Source organism: Sebastes fasciatus, chromosome 17 (assembly GCF_043250625.1).
Source record: "Sebastes fasciatus isolate fSebFas1 chromosome 17, fSebFas1.pri, whole genome shotgun sequence".
Taxonomy (NCBI): domain Eukaryota; kingdom Metazoa; phylum Chordata; class Actinopteri; order Perciformes; family Sebastidae; genus Sebastes; species Sebastes fasciatus.
The window spans coordinates 8,923,616-8,948,944 of NC_133811.1; the positions used below are offsets into that span (position 1 = coordinate 8,923,616).

General features: G+C 39.9%; 2 protein-coding genes across 4 annotated transcripts in view; both read right to left on the reverse strand.

Moving 5' to 3' along the window:
- Positions 1-359: 359 nt before the first annotated feature.
- On the reverse strand, positions 360-4,105 carry edn2 (endothelin 2). The gene is made up of 5 exons (XM_074614440.1): positions 3,928-4,105; positions 3,169-3,322; positions 2,894-3,010; positions 2,245-2,331; positions 360-1,575 (listed from the first exon to the last, which is right to left on the reverse strand). The coding sequence occupies exons 1-5, from the start codon at positions 4,001-4,003 to the stop codon at positions 1,509-1,511; spliced, it is 501 nt and encodes a 166-aa protein (XP_074470541.1). The 5' UTR covers positions 4,004-4,105; the 3' UTR covers positions 360-1,508.
- Positions 4,106-15,576: 11,471 nt separating this feature from the next.
- Positions 15,577-25,329, reverse strand: part of hivep3a (HIVEP zinc finger 3a) — a 46,959-nt gene continuing 37,206 nt past the window's right edge. For all 3 annotated transcript variants that reach the window (XM_074614538.1, XM_074614539.1, XM_074614537.1), the window contains 4 exons: positions 22,185-22,357; positions 22,042-22,107; positions 19,203-19,789; positions 15,577-16,929 (listed from right to left, as the gene is read on the reverse strand). In XM_074614538.1, the coding sequence (XP_074470639.1) occupies positions 16,417-16,929; positions 19,203-19,789; positions 22,042-22,107; positions 22,185-22,357 (1,339 nt within the window). In that variant the 3' untranslated portion in view covers positions 15,577-16,416. The remainder of the gene's footprint in view (positions 16,930-19,202; positions 19,790-22,041; positions 22,108-22,184; positions 22,358-25,329) is intronic.

Below are 25,329 nucleotides of genomic sequence, written 5' to 3' on the forward strand. Positions count from 1 at the left end.
TGTCATCATGTTAGTATAAACTGTCATGACATTATTTAATAAGTTCAAATAATAGTTCAATTAATTCAAAGGTGTTTGCTGGAACATGCAATATGTGGCTGAAGACCCAATGAGTGACACAGCAATTAGACATCATAATTCACATTAAATTAATTTTTAAATTTCTATTTTTTATTTATTTATTTTTTTATTTTATTTTATTTTTACATTTTTTTTTTTAATTTTAAATAATTTTTAAAAACTTTTTAAATTTTTAAATTTTTAATTATTATTTGTCAATCCACACAATCCACAAGGAAATTAGCAGTTGAAATGTATTTTTCACAAATAATGAAATCACCATTCTGCTTCAGAAAATTGTCTTGCATTTGTTTTTTTATTTTCTCACACACAATTCAGCGCATCATCATTCATACAAATATAAATACATCTCTGAATAAGTTAGAGAATAAATTAATTGTTCTATATACAATTCAGCATTTAACAGTAAACTTCTAAGCTGGTAAACCATCCATCGTTTACAGCATTGAGATAGCATTGAGGATGAACATTTCCTGTCTTACAGAGGACTAAAGTGAATAAGGGGAGAAAAACAATTGTTGCATTTTTGGCAAGCTGCACGTCATTGAAACCTGCTGGCTTAGCTTCAATCAAATCATTAAAAAGGAGCTATGCAATAAACACTCGAGCCAACACAATAGACTGTTGTTGTTATGCTTGCAGAAAGTTGAGTGTGTGTGTGTGTGTAGAGGAGCTCACAATGGACTTAAAGTTAATTGTTTGTGAGATAAAATCCCAAAGAGTTGACCTTCATTTCACTGAGGCCGTGTGTGCCGAGAGTGAACAAGCTGCCATTTTCAAGTACTGCCTGATAATTAAAAGCAATTTGCTTATTTGCCCTATAAACGCGAGACAGGACAGCAGATTCCAGCTCTGATACAGAGGAAAATTAAACTGAACCAAAGGCCAGCAATGACATTAGACCATTAGAGTAAACATTGACAGACAATTCCCAATTACATACAGGGTTGATATGACTCTGGAATATGTAATGATCCTATAATCCTCGGTGTAGTTGTTGGATTTAAAACTGTCCATTCAGACGAGTCAAAAGACTGCTATAAGAACCACAGATCAGTGGCTGATTGTAAACTTTCTTGAATGTGGTTCCCCAAAAAGGCGGATTTAATGGATCCTTCCTTGGCATTTGTTGTTCAAAAAAGTTCAAAAAGAGTTCGAGACTCTAAACGTCTCCACCCAGCATTGTTCCTGCTGCGGGGCTTCTGTCTCGGTGAGCTGCCAGGCCTCCGAAGCTTTGTTTTCTTGATCAAACGATTGATCTGCTGCCTCTTTTTGCCTTCCATCTTTCCATTCTTCCACCTCCACCAACATCCCCCAGAGTTGGTAAGACTCTTGACAACCCTTGAAGGTATAGCTGGACGAGTCTCCGGCCCATGGAGGTTGAATCCATGGAAGTTTGAACCGCTTCATGGTGTTTATTCAGTCCTCTACCTCCTTGTTCTGATTCTCAGCCTTTTCTCTTTAGCGATCGCAATGTTGGATTCAACCACAGATCTGCAAGAACAAAAAAAGAAAAAACGGTAAGTTTCATACGTAGAAATGACCATCAAACACACCACATAATGGATTAAAAGCTTCATCCTTAAATTCTTCTTTATAGACTTGCTTTCTGTTGGTAAACATGATGACGTATTTATTTGTGGGCGGAGCATTAAGCAGATGCAGAATAATTCTCCAAACACGTCAGTTAACGCTGGCTACCAAGGATTGTTGGCTTGTTTTTTTAACAATGGCTGAAGACAATGCGGTTTCTCTCAATATCTGCTCTCAAAATTGGTGGGCTGGTGGCCAACGGCAGCGCCGTAAAGATAAATCGAGGGCGTATAAATCTTTGGATGCCTATAGTTAACTATCCTGCAGTAAAGTCAGTCAAAAAGAGAGTCGTACAATATCGGCGGAAGCGTTTCAGAGATGGAGAGAACGGGTTGCTAATACTTTAGCGCAGCCAATGGCTCACGGCTGCGGTTGGCAGAAGGCGAAATATTAGCAACATTTTCTCTCCATCTCTGAAATGTTTTGCCAATATTGTAGCTCGCTAGAGCCTCAAATCAACAGTTTGTCATCTCAAATGTATGTGATATTTAGATTCTGGCTAGATTCTTTCCTTTGTTTTTGCCTCCAGCAAACACCCTGACATAATCATGACACAAAAAGGGTCCATACCTGAAAGATGCCAGCAATTTGTTGCCGTTTGTGCTCGCAGATTCTACCAATGGACCCACGACATTATCAGTCCTTGGATTCTCCGAGCTGTGGACAGAAACAACAACGGTGTTAAAACAAGGACTCAACTCTTCCAATGCCTCGGGGGAATTAAACCGTTAATTGAAGCAAAAGTAGCTCAGGGATGAGTAAGCAATTTCAAACTAATATATCTCTAGATGCCTTATGGGCAGGAATGAAGGGCGCGCCTTCCAAAAAACCACCTAGGATAACATCTATAGAGACGGTGACTAATCCATACTGGCGGTTTCATGAAGGCAATACCTCAAAAACGCAACAGAAATCTAAACTTTCCAAAAATAACAGCATTGCTAATAAAGCCTTTGTGATTCCTGTCAAGGCCTCTGAGGAAATGCGGGTCCATTCTCTGCACTATTATGACTGCCACCCCTATGCTGTTGTAACATTATCACACACTGAATCATTCGGCCTCCTCTCTGACTCTACATCAGCATACTTCAGGCTCGTCACACACGGCTGATACTGGAAGAAGACGCTTCTTTGATACTATCTGGACTCGTGCTGCCGGGTAGGTCTTGTTTTGCTGTAGGTCTACGTAGGTTTGAAGAGGGAAGGGAAGGGCGCTCACCTTTTGTGGCAGAATCCGGAACAGGTTTTATCGGCCGTGTTGAGGCATTCGCAACGCTCAGCTGAACGGCGGCGGCGACGAGACAGGGGATTTCCAAGGCCATAAGGAAGGAGTTTGCTGTAAAGGAAAGCGAAACATATTAGGACAGTGTCGGTGAAAGCATCTGGGAATCAGGGATTAGTTTCAAAATCATCCCTGATGGGGTTAGGGGGGGGGGGTTTACTCCATCTCTCAGCTCTCTGAGTGTATATCTGCAGTATACTCTGCAGCCTCACCTTGGCGTGTTTACCCAGATAATATCCAGGTGGCAGAAGTAGATGCATTCTTTATCATCCCAGCTGTTGCAGGAGCAGCGTTTGGTCCTGACGTGGTGTGGATGTGGAGTCTGAGCTGGCGGCTCTGCCCGGTCTGATAAGGGGAGTCCACAACCTAGAGAAAATAAAACCACACAAAGGATCCCGAGATTAAAAAGCGCCAACTAATCCTACGCAGTATGAGTCTGCAGTTCGTGGCTATCACATGTAAACACAGAGAAATCCACTTGGCGGGTTAACACCCACTTGTGCGGTTAAACAAATGAGATTATGATTAATGGTGGAACATATTTATTATATCATAAATCAAGGAGCTTAATCCAAGTCAAACAAGTACAAATTTTGTGGTAGCGATGTGATTACTTCTCAATAAAAGGTGGGTTATTTAACAAAGGACATTTTCTCTGATCGGCGGTTGAAGATGGATGGATGGATGGATGGACATTTTCTCTGGAAGGCTGAACCCAGATCTTGTATTGGACTTTCTGTGGTGACTGGCAAAGAGTCAAAGGCTGCAGTTAACCAGCATCTTCTTCATTTGCTCAACTCATTTTTACTATTAAATGCTTATTTTTGGTAAACCTCAAACCCTAGCCCTAAAACCTTTATCTAATTCAGCCAAGAAATAACTGAAAATGTATTGCATGAAAGAAAATGAATAAGTTTTTACTGGATTCAACAATCTATAAAAGTATTTAAAAGAAAAAAAAAGTCACTCACCCTCTTGCAGAGCCATGCAGATGATAAATAAGGTCAGTGTCTTGCACATGAAGGAAGCCATCATCGTCATTGTCATCCCTAGTTTGATGTGTAAAAGCAACAGTCAGTCAAGTTGCTCCAAAGAGATGTAGACGAGTCTTTTAGTGTGTTGAGGCTGGAGAGCAGCAACAGGTGCTTTGTGTTCACGTCCCTGCCAGGACATCTACTTATACCCCCCCTGTGGCTGGTATCATGACGGCCCCTCCTACCTCTGTGTACTCGTCAGAGCAGTGTTGTTACACAACACACACATACTCCACCTGCCCTCCTCACATTCCAGCAGTGACCTGAACATACAGCGCTGTCAGCGCCCCCGACAGGCCAAGAAAGGACAGGGACAACATGTATTACTTTTTTTAGAAGGGATAGATTTGAAAAAGTGCCAAGGGCCGGACATTTCTATTTCCTGTCTGATCTACAAAGCAAGGAATTTAAATGTGAAGACAATACACATTATTAATCTTAGTAGATCATTGTTTTAATAATTACAACAATACATTTAACATCTTTTTTTACTCAATTTCTGCAGCTTAAACAGCCTGGGTTCAAACTTCTTAACAAAAAAAAGTGTTTCTGTGCTTAACAAGACATAACAAGACTGCTGCTGAGTAAAATCCCACCACACAGCAAAGATTTCTCAAACATAAAAAAACATCTGATCTAAATAAAGTTAGAATATCACAGAAAATTTTTAATAATTTGATTTAAAATATGAATATGCTGTAGTTGCCAGCTGAGGCAACTTGTAAACGGTACCACTTTCCTTTACATTTTGCATTTTTAATCAATATAAACACCAAATAAATGGATTATAACAGATTAGTTGTAAGCAGATGAGTGTTTATCAATGTCTTTGTCGACAGCTGTAACGTCTCTTATGAATTAACTGTTGTATAATGAATGATTGATTGAACACCGCACAACATAGCTGTGTGTTAAAACATTATTTAACTGTTTAAACACATGTACAAATCAATCATAGGTGGGTTTAAAACTGTTTATAAATGTGTTATTATATTTTATATTCATAGAATAAACTATGAAGTCATATTTTATATCATTACAACTGTGCTATACTGAATCATCCATAATTCATTAACTGTTTATTAGGGCTTTCAGTCGATTAAAATATTTAATCGCGATTAAACGCATGATTGTTACTTTTTTTATCTTTTCAAAATGAACCTTAAAGGGAGATTTGTCAATTATTTAATAATTTTACTCTTATCAACATGGGAGTGGGCAAATGATATTCTGCTTTATGAACATGTATGTATATATTCATTATTGGAAATCAATTAACAACACAAAACAATGACAAATATTGTCCAGAAACCCTCACAGGTACTGCATTTAGCATAAAACAATATGCTCAAATCATAACATGGCAAACAGGCAACAACAGCTGTCAGTCTGTCAGTGTGCTGACTTTTCTATTACTTGCCTCAAACTGCATGTGATTATCATAAAGTGGGCATGTCTGTAAAGGGGAGACTCGTGGGTACCCATAAAACCCATTTACATTCACATATCTTGAGGTCAGAGGTCAAGGGACTTGAAAAAGGCCATGCAAGTTTTTCCTTTCCAAAATGTAGCGTAAGTGTGGAGCGTTATTTAACCTCCTTCACGACAAGCTAATATAACATGGTTGGCACCTTCCTAGATTTTCTAGTTTTATATGATACCAGTATCTTCACTCTAGCTTTAAAGCTGAGCCCGCCACACCTAAAATTCGCAAGTTGAATTCATGGGTTAACGAAATTAGTGGCTTTAAAAACGAATTTGCCTTGACACGTTTGACAGCCCTATACTGTTTATCCACCAGCTACGGAAGCTTCAAGAAATTGTAACAAATACATTAATGAACACTTAAAAATATCCTTATCTGCTTGCAAGTACATCATACTGTATTTACCATTTATTCATTGTTTATATACGGCTTTTAAATTCGGGATGGGAAATAGAGAAATCAATGATTGATGATTAATCTTGATTAATACGAGCATTTGTACAGCAGGCTGACAGAGTCTGTCAGGCAGAATAATAATAATAATACTTTAATTAAGCAGTCAGAGTAGAGTGGCAGCAGATGATGAGGTTATATGAGGCCGTGACATGCCTCGTGTTTTTCTTTCTTTTTTTTCTTCTTTTTTTTCCAGAGGCGTTGGGCATGCAGGATGAGGCCGGAGGCGGCAGAGGAAGAGATGAGCGGTGGAAGTAGAAACAGACAGAGGGCTCGCATGTGCCACGCGGCTGATATGAGGATGATGAAGTCGAGGAAAGCCGTCACCCCCAGGATGGATGGTGAGGTCATGGCACGATCGTCCCACACGCCCCTCCATACTGTCACACAAACAACATCTCAGCGTGTGACACGCTTTGACCTTCGTAAAGAGATACGCCGCCGCCTGCCACATCAGCTCTCTGTAACCCACTCTTTTACTCTGCCTTATCTCTACAAGTGACAAAAACAGACATCATGAAGTTGACCACAGCCTGGCTGCCCACGCAGTCTAAACAGTTATAGTATGGCATGCAAACACCCTCAGGTATTCCTTATACGCTTATCAGCTATATAGAACGGGTTATATATTTAAATGCACAGGTATGTACAGTCATAAGGAACTGATGTGTGTAATATGTGCATCTGATGAGAGGATACCACAGAGAAGAATGATGAACTTGGAATGAGACTCTGTTGATGCAAAGAACAAATTTATTTTTCATTTTTATTCTACTGACTTTAAAGGTTTCATATCAGACAGGAGATTATAGTACACAAAATAGACCGGTTTCAAAAATATGATAAACTGCATATTGCATATTAATATACTATATCATCTGTTATCTGTTATTACAGCCCGGTTGCACGAAAAAGATGTATGAATGAGTCGATAATGCCCAAGGATAACAGCATGCAATATGAACGGCGTTCTTGCTTTTGACAGGTCATTTGTATGCCATGTCTGTGCTGACTGCAAAGTAAATGCATCTAGTAACGTAGAATAAAAAGTGAGAAAGACTGTTTATGGCTGACGGGAGGGTCAACACATTCTCACTCCCAACTTGTCAAATACAGCTGCTTGGTGACACACGAGGATGACGCACGAGGTACCCCTCTTACATTTCTTTTGGACATGTTAGGGATGGCGCGTCAATATACATGCATAGTGTCCTTTCAAAATAAACTTCTGTTTTCACAGGAAGTTAGGTTTAGGCAACACAACCACTTAGGATTTAGGGTTAGGAAACGGACGTGGTTGACGTTAACTTCTCAGACTAGCGACTCATGTCACTCACAGGACCGACCATACCGACGAGTCGAGTGACTTATTTTTTTTTTTTTATTAAACTGTTGTAAACTTAGTTTTCTATTATAAATAAAAATTAAAACATGCACAGTTCAATTCAAATTCCTTGTAAGAGCAAACCTTCCTGCTAAACATGTATATATTATATTTGTATTTATTTATTTAAGCATTGCCAGAGTAGAAATCTTTTAAAATTGTGTAATTCCTTCTTATTGGTTTTCCCGTATACACACTGAATGACGACAATAAATCACAGAATAATGTGTTCCACTTAGGAAAAATCAGCTCATTGATATATTTTCTCTGATTTTCCAGGGTAATTTTCTATGGGTAATTTTTTTCAGGTATATATAAAAATGATCAGCCCGTTCTCATTCTCAGGGCATCAAATACAAACGCTTTGTCACAGCCATCGGCGTTTGATACCGGAGATGCACCGGGTCCAACAAACTCAAGGCTTTCATCCAGGAGACCGTTGTTTGTTTCCCGTGCGTTACGTTTCACTTTCACGTTCATTCAGCTGTTTGTAAGTGTCCCATGTTCACAACATTCAGTCACATTTTCACTGTAAAAACTTAGTAGTTTTAAGTGGTTTTGTTGCTCAATCCTAAGTGTTTTTGTTTAATTTACAACATTAAGCATGTGTTTACTGCGACGGAAAAGTGACGCAGCGGGGTCTGACAATGTATCAGTAGTAGTAGTAGTTTCACACACTCTTTACCATAAATGGTTTTAAGTCCAACTGAAGTAGAAGCCAGACCAAAAACAAAGCTATTAGAAACAGGAAGGAGTACCATTGTTCAGGTCATTCAGCTCAAAGATGGAAAATCTTGCGAATATGGAGGGATTTTACATCAGAGCTCCAGCAGGAATGCAGCAGATAGAAAGAGACACCTCCAAGAACAGGAAAAAACACGGCTGAAACGTGCGTATTTGTGTATAGTCATAGTTTATAAGGGATTACGTGGTGGGTGAAATATGCCAAAAGGATGTCACAATGCAGAAAGACTGGCGTTTGACCAACTATTTGTTGCAGTGAAGAAGAACAATCGTCATCTAGAGCAAATATTTGTCCAGCGGTGCAGACTGGAGGACTGGGCTCAATCTAAGGGATCCCCTTCCTCTACTGCTGCTGCTGCTGCTCTCCAGACAAGGCAGCAAAGGAACACAGTGACTCTGCAGTCGCATCGTAAAACACGTGCTCTTATCTATTTCCCACTTCCGGCTGCTGAGGAATGTGAGGTGGCGCGATGGTAAACAAGTAGCGGAACCGTGATTGCAGAATCCTTTGAAATTCCTCTGGGATGAGGTTAAAACGTATATGGGCTGTGACACAATAACACACAAACAAAGTCCTCACATTCAAGACGCAGTGGAAAAGTTTAAAATGTGTGTTTTTACAGCCTGGTCTCCTAAAAAATACGTTCCCAAACAATAAAACTACATTGTCAATTATGTTTCGAGGGAACATATTTTCTGCTGGATTACGTTTGTATATCAGAAATATGTGTAATCAAAGTTTGCGTAACATAGGGAGGAGGTCGGGGTGGATGGATGCAACCTGATCTCATGGGACGACGTATAAAGAGCACAACATTTTAAGGACATTACGTGTGTCATGTTAACACATTTTAAGCTTTTCATGCGTCATTTATCAGCTATAATAGTATCAGTACAGTATCCTGTACTGACTGCAATGTAAACACATCCGTGTATAAATGCTACGGTAGTATAAAAAGCGAGAAAAGACCACTTTTGCAACCAGAGGAGTCGCCCCTTGCTAAAAAAAGCAAGTTTAAGGCACTTCAGCGTTGGCTTCATTTTTCAGACCCGGAGGTTGCCCACTGGGTCGCTGACTATAAACAAGAAGCCTGCTTTTGTCCACCTCTGTCTAAAAATAGGGGCCAATTGTTCACATAAAAAAAATTTCACACCAGCCTCCAAGTTGTAATTCCGAGTTGGAGATATCAGGAATTTCTTAGAGCAGCGATTTCTCTAAGTCGGTGAAGAGAACTAGAGTCTGTCAACAAACTGTTGGCTAAATGGCTGCAAAGCCACCGTCGCTCGCTGTCACATCTAAATAAAATCCAGATAAATCCAAATAAAATGCTTTGTTATGTTTGTTACGTTCTTAGATCTTCTTTCTAACCTTAACCAAGTAGTTTTGTTGTCTAAACATAACCAATTGTTTCACAGCATAAACCAACGTGGCATTGTGCGTTTCTGCAAGCGTGATACGAGGCTGATACGAAACGTCATCATTCATCAACATTTTTTCTGGCAACTCGGTTAAAAAGGCAATATAAGGGGGACAGACAATTTAACTTGAGCACACTTTCTATATTAGATCAACAGGACTCACTCCCTCACTCATTTTATTCTAACGTTTTTATCTATTCTTTTATCTATTCTTTTGTTTTTATCCATTCTTTTGTTATTATATTGTACTGTTTGTCTCGCACCAAAAATGCCAAAGAAAATTCCTAGTGTATACCTCTTACACCTGGCAATAAACACCATTCTGATTCTGATTCTGATTCTGATCTCGGCTCTAATATTAATCATTACCACCATCAGGAATGTGACACCACACGAGAGAAAAATGCAGACGTCATCATTCTTCCTTTCAAAAAATGTGTAAACGACAGGAAGCAAACTTGGCAACTGTTGATGGAGTCTGAGAAGAGCATGAAACTGTGACTCACACCGACACGACCCTGATGTGAGTGAGGTGAAGAGTATGTACCCCTGCATGAGTAGATGCAGGCTTCGATAGCAACGTCACTTATACAAAGACCGAAACTCACCGAGACGGTTTCGGTGTACATGACACGAGCGATGAGGGTGTCTGCAATGAGCAGTCATCTTCTGACACCAGTTAGACCAATTAAAGGAAGAACACGGCTGATGGAAGCTCTGAGTCATGTCACATATTTCTTCATATGCTTACCAAGAATTGTACCATTCGTGTTCTATATTAATCCAACTAACACAACTTCAGATTAAATTTAACAATGTAAATGATCATATTCTTGACCTTGGAAACAAATATCTGTGATAAAATTTTAACTCAAGGTTCACTAACTAGCTTTATTCCCAACCGGGTATCACGCCAAAGCCGGTAATAGACCCGCCTGTCCACCAGAGGATATAGTTTGTGAAATAGTCACAAAAATTTAAAAAAGAAATGGGTTAAATGCTACCCCGTCACTACTATCATCTTCATATTACAATCACGCCCCATATTACAATCTAGACCCTTTCCTGTACCCCATTTTACACAGTTAAAAATATATATATATATTTATATGTTTCTGTTCTATGTTTGTCAACTCGTTGTTTTCTGTCATGTTGATATTTGTCTGTTTATGTGTCCACGTCCGCTCTTGAACGTTTTTTGTCGTTGTCTGTTTATTTGTTTTTATGTCGTCGCCAGCTTATTCACCCCTGCTTTTTTTAATTTATTTTTTTTATAAGTAATATGGTTGGACTAAGATTATGGTTATTATTATCACTTTTCTTTTCCTTCATTGTCTATGAATTTGAAAAAGAATGAAAACATCCGAGCGTCACAAGAAGAAAGGAAAATTCGTGTCTATGTACACAAATCAAATAGATACAATTTTGTGACTATTTCACATACTCCTGTGAGACCCTCCTTTCCAGTTACCAGAATAAGGTAGAGGAACGCTGGATAGCTAGGCATGAAACTCTAGACCAGTGTTTTTTAAAGTGGGGTCCGGGGACCCCCAGGGGTCCTTTAGGGGGTTCCAGAGGGTCCCTATAGCAACACGGGGAATCATCTATTTTCACTTTAAAGCTTCAGTAGGCAACAATTTTTTGGCATCATTTTGCAAAAATTCCATGATAACCTTTCAGCATATTGTTATTTAAGTGTTCTGAGAGAAAACTCCTCATGGCTGTTTTCAGGCTTTAAAAAATCTAGGGGTGACTTTGACCAAGAGAGAGCGTCCCTATTGGCTGTGCTCCCGCTGGTGGGCGGTGCTTGGTATTTTCTCAACTGTCCTCAACATGGCTGCTGGGTCACAAACTTTTTCATTTTACAGCTAAACAGTACACTACAAGATGTTTCTGAAAACATTTGAGGTGAGAAATAGGCATTACAGTAACAGAATATTGATTCATATTTGATCAGCGCTGCCTAGTTTGACCGTTTGATCGGAGTTTGCGAGTGATTGGCAGCTGCTCAGAGACACCAGCTGGACGGCAGACTCCAGATCAGCTCTGTTTGGTTGTTTTCTCTGTGAAATCTTGCAGATGCCATTAGGAGCACCGGAGGACATTGGGGCACATTATTTTTTCAGGATATAGTGACCGATTTATAAAAATAACTTTTTTTGAATCATATTTGCTCCATTTCTACCCACTGCAGCTTTAATTCCATCCATAATTAACACAATGACCGAATGTGTGACTATTTTGGTCATGGGTTTCATACACTTTCTGTAATAAAACATCTAAAAGCAAAAATCTTAGCAAATGAGGGTCCATGGTCTAATTCAGTGTCAGTTTCAGAGTCCTTTACATAAAGAAGTTTGGGAACCACTACTCTTGTAAATCTGGTAAAAGGAAAGTGAATCTGGGCTGCTATAAGAATGAGTGGCTGACCAGGATAATGAGATCCAGGTGTGGACCTGAGCAGGTGAGAGGAAGGAGCTGATTGGAAGGATGTGTAACGACAGGAGAGTTAGTGAACAGGCAGGTGAACAGATGCAGGGAAAAAAAAGCATGAAAACTAGTCACTGTGGTGAACTCGTGACAACAGCAGCAACATAAAGTCTTAGCACATGGAGCATGTTCATATATGGTCTGTAATGCTCTCAGTTTTGTTGGCCTAAGGAAGTCAAGAATATTTGTAGTTGTCAATGAGCTGTTGCTGTGTTACCATGACACCCGCCGATCCAAATCCCGGTTTGATTTCCACAAGTGGCATAAATCCCCTATTATTCATCATTTATTGTTTCCCATCATGATTATCATATTGTTTTATCTCCTCTTCTAGTGAACCTTATCACAGCTCTCCTCCTCTGGAAGTACGTCATCATATTCAGTTAATAATTGTCTGTAATCACATCATCGTTGGGTAAATGACACTCACTATTTCAAAGGGAGTCTTTGGCTCTTGTTATTTCCGTTGCTGTGGAAAAACAGCAACATAATCTGTTGAACATGGTTTCTATCACTATGGACTTGTTAAGGTACCCTCTATCTGATCAGTCCTGCTGTATATGGAAGACGGAGTTTGCCAAAATAATAAATAAATGAATAAATAAATAAATGACTTGATAAATGAATAAATATGTCATTAAATGTAGCAAAAATAACATTAAAAATAAATGTAGCCATTCATTAATTGATAAAATGTGACATAAATTGATATTTGTTTTAATTTGCTTTATTTATTTATCTATGTATTAATTCCCCTTATTTATTTACTCCTCTGTTTAACTTTCCCTTTTATTTATTTATGTGTAGCTAGCTAGCATATAGTCATGCACCCTGACCTCTTGATGACACACATTTGAGTGACACACCCCTCATTTGCATAATGAAGCAGAAATGTATAAAGGGTACAGAAAAAAATAAGTTCGGGGAAATAAATAAGGGGTGAAATGCAAAGGGAAAATCGGGATAAAATAAATACATAAATAAATAAATATAAAGTAAATAAAAAATAAGTGCAAAAATAAATAAAATGGAAAATTAAACAGATTAGTAAATAAAGAAGGGAATTAATACAAAGATAAATAAATAAAGAAGCAAATTAAAACAGAAATATTATTTTATGTCACATTTTATCAATTAATTAATGACTACATTTAATTTTTATATTATTTTTGCTACATTTAAAGACGTATTTATTTATTTATTGAGGCATTTATTAATTTATTTTCATTTTTTTTATTTTGGCAGGCTCCGTCCTCCATAGCTGTATGTGTGTTATCTCCCGGATGATTTATTACAGTCCAGTACCTTCAGTGTGTGATGTCATCCCTCTCAGTACACAGGCAGCATGAGCCCAGATGGACTTAAAGTAGCTTTCTCCTGCCACCCGGTGGTCACATGTGACACCTTCAGCTCAGGCAAACAAAGACGAGCTGCCTTCATGACCATTTATACACCAGAAGAGAAAATGATGTCGAACACAAGACAATGAAAATACATAAATTACTAAATCAAGATAGGCTATACAACTGATTTTTAGTAAAACTCCATCCTGAGAGATGAACATCAAGTACCACCGCCACAGGGTGGAGCCACATTCATCACCACAGTACCTGGAGGGTTCAGGAAAAAAACAAATTAGTCTCTTCTGCATAGTTTTATCCAGCTGGAATTGAATTGTAAAGTAAAAAGAAAGCAAGATAGTGACTGAACATTATGAAAGAAAACACTGTACAGTAAGAAAAAAGACAAAAGTACAGTTCTGTAAACAACCCATATAATATAGTATTCAAATACTCCATTACAAGTCAAAGTCCTGCATGATAAACCCTACTTAAGTAAAAGTACATAAGTATTAGCAGCAAATTGTAGTTAAAGTATTAAAGTCAAAGTACTGTTGGTCCCTCTGACTGATATATTGTTATATATGACATCATTAGATTATTAATACTGAAGCATCATTGTGTCAGCAGCACGTAGGTTGAGCTACTTTATAATATACTGTTATATATGATAGTTTTATACACAGGGACACCAGATATATCTGAGGGATCGTGACATGATTAATGGGAGACGAAGGAAGGAAAAAAAACAAAGTTCTGATACAGAAATCTGTTTAAAGTTTTTGGACGTTTTTTCTTAACTTTGATTTTTGGTGAGATATTGAATCATTTGAACATTTACTGACACAAAACCATGTGAGAAGTTTAGAGGGGGGGGGGGGAATTATATTTGGTGGAGCTGCTAACAATTTATAGATTTCTGAAATGTGACTCTGACTACACACGGCTTTTTATAAGACGTCAAAAGCCCAAAAGGTTGGAAACCAAAAGCTTGTTATATTATCCATTGTGTTAAAGCTGCAGTAGGCTGAATATTTTTGGCATCATTGGGCAAAAATTCCACAATAACCTTTCAGCATATTGTAATTCAAGTGTTCTGAGAGAAAACTAGACTTCTGCTCCTCCTCATGGCTCTGTTTTCAGGCTTTAAAAAATCTATCGTGACGGGAGACTTTGGCCAATCACAGGTCATTTCAGAGAGAGAGAGCGTTCCTATTGGCTGTGCTCCCACTGGTGGGCGATGCTTGGTATTTCCTCAACAGATTTCAACATGGCTGCCAGGTCACAAACTTTCTCATTTTACAGCTAAACAGTACACTACAAGATGTTTATGAACACATTTTATGTGAGAAATAGGCATTACAGTAACAGAATATTGATTCATATTGATCAGCGCTGCCAAGTTTGACCGTTTGATTGGAGTTTGCGAGTGATTGACAGCTGCTCAGAGACGACAGGCTCCATATCAGCTCTGATTGGTTGTTTTCCTCCGGTCTTTGAAATCTTGCAGATGCCATTAAGAGCACCGGAGGACGCCGGAAGACGCCGGAGGACGCCGTAGGACACAGAGGCACAGGATTTCATCGGAGTTCACGAGTGTTTGACCATTTCTTAATCATATTTGCTCCAATTCTACTTACTGCTGCTTTAAGTCTTCATCTTAAAAGTAAAAAAATAAATGTAGTGGAGTAGAAAGTACAATATTTCCCTGGAGTGGAGTGGAAGTACAAGGTACCAGAAAATAGAAAGTAAAGTACAAAAATTGTACTTAAGTACAGTACTTGAGTAAACGTACTGTTAGTTTCCACCACTGGAAGTATTAACCCTCTTGTTGTCGTGGGCATGCACTGAAAAGTGAGTACTTATTAGACATTAGAACGGCAGTAGGTCATAATTCGTTACAAGTACCGTTCAGATTTTTATTTTTCGGTCCACAGGAAGGGGCGGGACTTCGCCTCTCTATGGCATTTGTAAGATTTCCAAAAACAACCAATCAGAGCCGAGCAGTCTCTACAGCAGCTGTCAATCACTGCTCGCGAAACTCGTTAACTCAAACTAGGCAGCGCTGATCAAATATGAATCAATATTCTGTTACTGTAATACTTATTTCTCCCCTCAAATGTTTTCAGAAAGATATTTCATTGTACTATTTAAGTGTAAAATTATAAAGTTTGCTCCTTCTGATTTCCATTCATTCCTATACATCAATTAGCATTTAAAAAAAAACTAACTCATGTTCCACTCAAAAAAAAAACACACGCGTCGCACAGTTTTAATATAAATCTGTAAAAATGAGAAGTTTAATGGTAAACATGAAAATGACAGAGTGATTGTATCATTTATAAAAGCAACAACACAAAAATACATGTATCTGTTTATGAAAAAAACTGCACCGTAGCTACCATGTACGCGAAACAGGTTTTCCTCTGGATATCAAATTATTTGTCAGTGCACTCCAAATGTCTTGATGTGAAACTTCTTTTCCTGAAGACATTAGAAAAGGAGGTGATCGTAAACCCTGCTTCTTTGAAACACAAACGAAGACGACAACAACAACAGCAACAACAAAAACTGACAAATAATAATAATAATAATAATAATAATAATAATAATAATAATAATAATAATAATAGTCACAGCCTTTAAGAATGACATTTTCAAACCACAATCTTGACATAAAATTGCACTTCAAAATACTGGTCGGGGTGAATAAATATTTGTGGTACCTTTCTATATCCATTTTGGTAATACAGTACATTAACACAGCAATAGTATATTAGAGCTGTCAAAGGGTTAATAGGGAAACTAATTAAAACTTTGTCTATTTTCATTCCAGCTGCTTTTGCATATAGTACAGAATTTGCATAATAGCACGTAAATAAATTAACACCGATGACATCAAACAAGAGGGTAAAAAAAGATTTACAAAACATACTGCATATCTAACATAGTGTCTATATATATATTATTCATATAATTACATAGTAGCGTCATTCAGAAGCGGTGCTGAAGTGCTCTTGCCTTTTTCCGTCTCCGAACCAGCGCTGCGTTTTCACAACACAACTCTGGTTTCCAGTCTTTTGCACTGTCCCTTCAGACTCTCCCTCCTATCAGAGTTGTGTCTGGGAGGAAGGAGCCTTTTTTTGGCCTTGGGTGGACTCGGGGTAAACACACCTCTCTGTAACATCTGCGTCGACCCCCGGATGCCTCGCCTCCGTCCCGGGACTCGACGGTTGCCGGACGCTGGAGCATCCTTGACTGTTTCTGTGTAGTAAAGCGTCCGATCGGCTGCTCCCGGACGACGCCTCGGGGTCCTGCGGGCTGGCTCGGCTGCTGGTCTCTTTGAGGGTATCCTGGCGCTGCAGTGGAGGAAACCTCACCTTTGGAGCGTCACTTAGCCTCCAGGATGTGCCCGCGGCGGGGCTGGCTGCTATGGGGCTGCTCACAAGGCGGTACAGAGGGAGGGTGGACCTGGGCTGGATCATGTGAATCCCCCCGATGGGAATGAGGAGGCTCGGGGCCCTGCTCGGCTGCTGGGAGTGCAGAGGGAGGTGACTCAATAGGTTGTGGGCTCCCCGAGGCCGCGTGGGATGTGGGTTGATGTGGGTCAGACCAACCTCATCCTACAACGAAACAAGATGAAATGAAACTTGAATGATTCCGCTGGGTGAAACTAGGTCAATACAAATGCAGCAAAAATGAATCAGATACAGTAAAGAAAAGACAGAATTTAAAAAGGGCAATAAGTATGATTTTTTAAAGTGCCGGAGCAAACAATGACCATAACTGTTAATGCTGTCGATCAATAGCAATGATTACTTGGCCTTGGCTCTGAGAAAACACCTTTTAAAAGCAGAGCTCTGGGGAGGTGCTGTGAGTTAGCGACCAACAGTGAAAGACATTTTATCTCTGCAGGTTATTAGGGTTCATTCATATGCTAATTAATTAAGTCATAATTAGGGCTGCCCCCCCGCCCTTAGTTGACTAATCGGTCATTTTAGTCGAAGATTTCTTAACTATAAGTCGTTTCCTTATGCTTTTTGATGCTGAATGACTTATTTCCAAGAAACTTCTGAGCATAATCTCTGGTAAACACAAGATTTAAAGGGCCAGTGTGTAACATTTCGGGGGATCTATTAGCAGAAATCGAATGTAGTATTCATAACTATGTTTTCTTTAGTGTGTAATCACCTGAAACTATAGAATTGTTGTGTTTTCATTACCTTAAAATGAGCCCTTCATATCTACAGAGGGAGCGGGTCCTCTTCATGGAGTCCGCCATGTTGCTCTGTCATGTTTCTACACTACACTGGCTCTAGAGAGAGCCTTTCGCGTTTCTACGTTACCTGAAGGACACCGTAGTCAAACAGTATAGAAGCAAAGAGATGAAACTCTGGTGCTTTTTTTGACAATGGGCCACTAGATGCGGTAGCGCTGCCGCCATTTTGGACTGAAAACGCCAAAGAGTCCGTAGACATGATTAAATATAAAGAGATGTCTGTAAATCAGAGGATACATTTTTTTATTAGGTAAATCAACTTCCCAGTACGAACACTTAAATAGCCCTCATTTAAATCATTAAAAGTTGTAAAATTCACTAATAGCTGAATCCAGAGTTATTTTCCTCGGCATAATAAACGTGCATCAGACCCACGGGTCTGCACCGCCCTGCACGCTCATATGACATATCCAGTTCTGCTAGTTTCCTGCTAGCTGTATGTGGCTGTAATAATGGATATATTGGCTTTAATTTATCACTTTTATTATCTTATAATACACCCATGGGCTGTATGCTGTAAGCCTGTAACGTGGTGGACGTAATAACGTCTCTGCTCCCAAACAACCGGCTATCGGCCAGTAGCTAGTAGTGCTAGTAGCATGACATAAACACAATTTAATGTAGTTGTAGGCTATTTACTAACACGCAGGGCAAACGCACAGGGCACAACCTCTTATACATCCATGGTCTGTGGTCTTTGAGATTTGCAGGTGCAACAACGCTCACTTTTGACAACATCCAACCCCCCCTAACTGCTGGATCTAATAGTGCATAGTGCGAGAAAATCTATATGTAAAGTGTGGCCCTTTTTATATTTACATATGTACCCATCAAATATTTAGGTATATAAAAATGGCTCCCCTTACCAGATACACCCAGTTTAAAGGTGTAGCTAACATGTAAACAGAAATGTGTGCAGAGTGTGAATTAGTATCTACTCCTATGAGACCTATATTAGTGTGAGGAGGAAGTGGTGAAGTTACACCATAACATAACCACAAGTTTGGAGTAGACATGTTTTTTTTTTTATTATCATTTCATTCGGGTGAACCGATGATATTCACCCACGTTGTTTTCGTCGTCGACATGTGGTTCCAATCTTTGGTATTTAACGATCGGCCTGCTTCTCGTTTTATCAGCGGCTGCCCAGGGAAAACATGTTGCGTCTATTTGGGAGCTCTCCGGCATTATTTTAAGGCTCGGAGCTGCAGGCTTCGGTTTGAGTGATATAAAACAAGAGAGTTGCCTTTCCTTCCTTTTCCAATAAATGTGCGACTTTTAAATAACCTCGTATGTACCAGCCTATCTATATTTGTTCTAGATGTTGACTTACTGGGATTTAACTGAGCCACACAAGATTAGCTTTGTGAGCCGAAGGCTGATTTATTTAAAACTGTCGGCTAAACTAACAGAGATGGATCAGGTCACAGGTGAGTGAAGACTGCGGTTTGAACAAAAGCCACGGTTTGTCCAGCGTTAATTATACACACGACAAAAACAGAGCATCGTGACAGATTCAGAATAAGAACAAAAAAACAATGGCTGGGTTGAGTTATATGTAGAAAAACGCTGCAGAAGTTGTTATGTCACCATGAAGCAACAGCTGAAGTGACTCACCAGTCTTGCGGCACACGGCCGGCCTCTAGGGTGAGAAGAGGTGTCTGCCAGGGAGCCTGGAGGCCCAGAGGACTCCGATCCATGGGACTGGACTATTATAGGAGAAAGACCTCTAACTGGGGAGACTGGTCTCAGAGTGGAGGTGGAGACCTGGCAACTGGATGGGGAGGGGGAGGAAGGGGGAGCAGGGGACTGGCTAGGCCCGGGTGATGGGCTACGGGGTGGAATCAGCAGTTGAGTAGTTGGAGGATGAGAGTCTCCGGAGGACGCCGACGCTGAAGCGTCAAGGCGTCTGCGGGCGAACAGGGCCCTCCTGGCGCTGGCCGAGATCTTCTGGGAAGAAACCTGGGGGGAAAGCGGGACGGACCGGCTGGGTTCAGGCTCCATCGGCTGGCCTTCTGGATGAGGTTTCTCACTATCAGAAGAGGCAGTGTGAGAGCTTTCAGCCACCTTGGACCTGTTGTCTTCATCACGTCGGCCATCTTTGTCCCTTGAATCGTCATCCTCATCATGACGACTTTTCCCCAGATCAGAGTATTGAGGATCTTTTCGTTCATCAGGGTGAAGTGAACGGTCTTCACAGACTCCTAGGACAGAAAAAAAAGTCTCTTTTCAACACATTTTCTTACACTACAGGACTCCAGACTAATTTTCTACATTGGTTGCACCGGTGCACGTACCTTTTTTCATTAAGAAGCACCAGCACAAAATTTCTTAACACATTATGTAAATGATTGTTAACAGGTATAAAGGTGCAGATAAATGTTTTGTGAGGCAGATGAGGTCATCTCCGCCGAAGATCTTGGATAAGAAAAGCACTGGAAGTAGGGTGGTCCACGGTTAGGTTTAGGAAAAGACTGTGGTTTGGATTAAAATAAGTAAGTTTGCTACATAGTTGAAGGTGCTAAAGTCGATATCCAGAGCATTAATGATTGATTCAACATGCTGAATCGGCCAAAAAACTCCGACACAGGCAGAATAGAGCCGATGGTGCGACACACCGCAAAAACTAGGCCGACGGACGCTCACCAACTGCCCCAAACTGTCCGACGACCGACCATTGTCTGGTGTGCAAGGGCTTTTAGCACTGTTAGCATCATTAGCTACAAGCCGCCAATTCAGCCATTGCCATTTTGAAAGCCGTTGAGAGGCAATAGCAATGCTCTCAATTTCGCGTTTAGCTCCTTTAAGTAGGCTATATTATGTACACGACATAGAGTAACGTTACGTAACTTAAAATAAGTCAGCGTTGACTTTTGGTTTCACACGGGACACGAATAGCGGCCCCCTGGATGAAAGTCTTGTGTTTTTGGACCCAACCATCCACCCCAACCTCCTTGTTACGTGGACTTTATCACTCTTTATACAACACAACCTCCCGACATAACTACAACCATGTAGAGTGTCATAGTTTGACGCACAGGGCCAACTGACCAAGGTGCCATACTTGATGCATTGGGAGTGAGAACGGGCCGCTAATGCACATTCAACGGAGATTTCTTCCTAATTTGGGCTATTTTGTATTTCTACTCAGTCAAGCATAACATTCTGGTGGAAAGACCATGTAAAAGTATTACATTTTCAATGAAATTTCACTTTGTGTTATTAAAGTCTTAACTTTCCTAACTGCATCAATGTGAAGAGCTGTAAAATGGAACTGTAAAGGTGTAAGTGTGCTGCGTTGTGACCAGTTAGTACCACCTAGTACATTTTTTCCCTGGGTGTAACGTATGAGAGCCTCTCCCATGTTTCAACGCCCAACATCTTGATATGCTGCTAACCAATGTTTACATTTCTCTTCAATTGCATGTTGCTCAGGTTACAGCAGTGGATAAATAATCACTAATAAAACGACTGCTTGTGATCTGCTTAAAAAATGAATTAAATAAAGCCAGTAACTTGTTGTACTCTATCTACTGTGTAGAGGGCATTATGAGTAAAATCTTGTAGTTGTTTCTCCATTTTATAATTTTATTATAATATTATTATTCATTTTAATATTCCCAGCATATTTTAAAAGGCCATAAGTTTGAAATTCTTGAAAGGGCTGTCAAAGTCAACGCGATAATAAAGCATTGATGCAAGTTCGTTTTAACGCCACTAATTACTTTAACGAATTAGTATGAGTGAAGATACCAACCATGTCATACTAGCTTGTGGCCAAGGAGGCTAAATAACGCTCCAAACTTATGCTAAATTTTGGTGAGGAAAAACTGGCATGTTTTGTTATGCAAAATGCAGTACCTGAGGGTTTCTGGACAATATTTGTCATTGTTTTGTGTTGCTAATTGATTTCCAGTAATAAATACTGTATATACATACATTTGGATAAAGCAATACTCGACAAATCTCCCTTTAAGGTACATTTTGAACAGATAAAAAATGTGCAATTACTTTGCGATTAATCGCAATTAACTATGTATAAAATATCAAAAGATCATAAAAAGTTACAAAATATAAAAGATCGATCGACAATGAAAACAATCATACTCAGAACATACTCTGCAATCTGCATTTACATTTTATTATAAAATGCTTACATGCACGAACATATACTAAAAGTATGCACGGTTTGCCCGGCGATGTAAACAAAGCACAGAGAAGCTCTGAATACAACACACACAGAGGGAGAGTGACTTCATTCTCTGCTCAGGTAGACATTACTCCTCTATATATTTACACAGCAAATAGTTGTTTGCTGCTATATTAATGCTCTGGATATTGTATAGAGCACTTTTAAACATTCAGTGACCATGTTCTAATAAAGTTTTTAGCATTAAAAGAGCAGTGGCAGAAAATGCTGGTTATTAATACATCAAAAATGAACAACATAGCATACCTTCACCTGGGTGACAACAGGTTTCTTTTCCATGCGACTCAGATCTCAGGTGTTCAAAAAGGCTTCCTGTAAAATACAAAAGAGCTCATGATGGATGCACAGTTAATATCACAAGCTCACTAAAAACATAATAATTCCCTTACCTTTGGCATCGAGAGAAAGATTGCAGTGTTTGCAGTTATATGGCGGCGATTCTGTGATGCGATGGGCGCACTTTTGAAGCACACTGGTGGTATTCTTAAGGTGGAGCCCACAGTCCTCACATTGGCACTTCCCTCCACCTCCACCGTGTGTGATAGGTTGCTTCTCATTTGATCTGCGGGTGTGAGGAGAGTAAGAGGTTTCAGTTTCATCCTCAGAGCTTTTCCCTGTCAGTTGTCTATCGATGCCGCTCCTCTCAGGATGGTAGTCACAATCAATATGAGTGTAACTGGAGCTGACAGACAGGCTGCAGGCCCTTTAGCACCTGTAAGCAGCTTTTTAGTGACCGTATTTATCCAGTGTAAGTACGCTATCTGTTTGGCCTTTACTACACAGTGAGCTCACACTGTGGCAGCTGGGCCCGGGGTCCACCCCTCCATGTAGACTGAGGGTCCCTCAGCGAGGCACCCACTTCAGCTTCAACAGAGCAGCTTTCATAAGCCAAGACCAGACCCCCCCCCCCCTCCTCCCTTCCCTTCCCACTGCCTTATAACCCCATCACAACTCACACCACCACCGAGTCCAAACAAGGGGGAGCCTACGATGTGGCCCAAGGTCCGGGGTTTTGCTGCAGCCAGCCAATATAAACAGGCCAGAGAGGGAGGGAAACCCTGGCCCAGACCAGCTGCTGCTCCAAATAAGCATGAAAAAACACAGAAAATGAAAACACATTCCTACGACAAACAATCGTTGTGATTATAATCGGCTGTTTTTTCTGCTATTTTCACTACAGGCTTTGACGGCTGGATAAACTCGGCAGGTATCATAAACCTGGTGGCCTTTACAGTCTTGAAAAACTTTCAAGTTAATGAAAGAGAAACACTTTGCCGGGACACTATACGCCTACACTATAAAGCAGCTATACTCATAGGCTTTTCATGCAACACCCAAGACTTGAGTCTAGGTGCCTTTCCCCTTCCCAACAACCAAAAAAAATGTCAGTGTTCGACTACCTCGCTGCCTCAGTTTTGTCCCTCAGACAGACTGAACAGACAGAGAGGGAGTAAGCGAGCAGGCGTGAGGATGACTCACTCTTTTAGGAAGGCTGTGAGGAGCGTCAACATGAGTCACAACAGGGAATTTGTTCACAGACACACTCCCAAACCGAAAAGAGACACACAGATGGCACCTCTCTGCACTCGCCTGCATCGCAGCAGTGTTTATTTCTGATGGGTATCAGAAGTACTGAGCGTGTCTGGTTTAACCTCGCCGCAGACTCATTTTGAGAAGTGTATGTGTGTTTCAATTAAAAATAAATAACAGAACTGTGTCCAAATAAATTCACACCTTACATGTTTGCATTCTGCATTTCACTTTACTTTAGAGTGACTTTCTGATCGCTGACAATAACCATTTACAATTCTATAACATGAAAAAGAGACAATATAGAGCAATGTGTCCTGAACTGTGAATATAAAGAGTCCATTATGTTCTATATCAGGACACCTCGGGTGTGTTGTTCACAGTTAACACATTGTTGGTCCATTTCAGTGAGAGTTATTATCTGGTCAGCATTAAGCAGAAGTATGGTTGCTATGGTTACTTGTATTTTAATGTACCATTTAATATGCTGTATTGCAGACTCAGTTTGAACAGTAGTTAAACTGTAGGTTGGATGTTTGTTTGATGTGTCCTGATATAAAGTATAAATAGATACCTGCTAGCCAATCAGAAACAAGCATTTTCTATGGTGTATAAAAAAAAAATTCTGCCCATTTAGAGTAAGATACATTTCGGTCAGACAATGTTCATCCAATTACATTTTAGTAGGGCTGTCAGTTGATTAAAATATTTAATCATGATTATTCGCATGATTGTCCATAGTTAATCGTGATTAATTGCAAATTAATTGCACATTTTTTATCTGTTCCAAAATGTACCTTAAAGGGAGATTTGTCAAGTATTTAATATTCTTATCAACATGGGAGTGGGCAAATATGCTGCTTTATGCAAATGTAACAATATATTTTTTATTGGAAATCAATTAACAACACAAAACAATGACAAATATTGTCCAGAAACCCTCACAGGTACTGCATTTAGCATAAGAAATATACTGAAATCATAACAAACTGCAGCCCAACAGGCAACAACAGCTGTCAGTGTGTCAGTGTGCTGACTTGACTATGACTTGCCCCAAACTGCAGGTTGTAGCAGGTTCAAATGTAAGAATGTCATACTAGCTTGTCGTGAAAGAGGTTAAATAACACTTATGAATATAATAAACGTATGCTACATTTTGGTGAGTAAAAACAGCCTTAGCCATTTTTCAAAGGGGTCCCTTGACCTCTGACCTCAAGATATGTGAATGAAAATGGGTTCTATGTGTACCCACGAGTTCCCCCCTTTACAGACATGCCCACTTGATGATAATCACGTGCAGTTTGGGGCAAGTCATAGTCAAGTCAGCACACTGACAGCTGTTGTTGCCTGTTGGGCTGCAGTTTGACATGTTATGATTTGAGCATATTTTTTTTTATGCTAAATGAAGTACCTGTGAGGGTTTCTAAGAGTTTCAGCAGTTTGGTCAAATTTTGCATATTTTTGCCCTGCTCTGCTGTTAGTTAGTATTTTTTTTTTTTTTTTTCATAAGTGATGAATTTGTAAGGACCCAGCAGTAGAGATGAAATGCTGACCCCTATTTGTTTGGAGTATGTGGCCAGATGTTACACATTGCACCTTTAACCTCCCTGGGAAATACTCAATTCATAATAAAAGGACAGTACACACCTGCCAAACTAACCACAAATTAATACATTTTGAAATTCAGCATGGCAGGCTCCCTTTAATGACTAATGCTATGTACGTACATGTACGTACTGTGTATATGTTAGACTCATTTCATTGGTGTCAGTGTAAGAAAATGAAACGTGCTGCCGCTCCACGTGAATAGCCGTGATGGTCGGTGTAAATGAATCTCCTGGCTTCAGCCCCTCAACAGACGGGCTCTGTTGGTGCAGACAGCCAACCCTTGGCCTCTCCAACATGGTGGACAGACAACGGTTTCCACAACATACCACAATATGTGACGCAAGCCGTCAACACTGTCAGCAATGAGGGATTTAACTCTGTAAATGCAGACAGTAT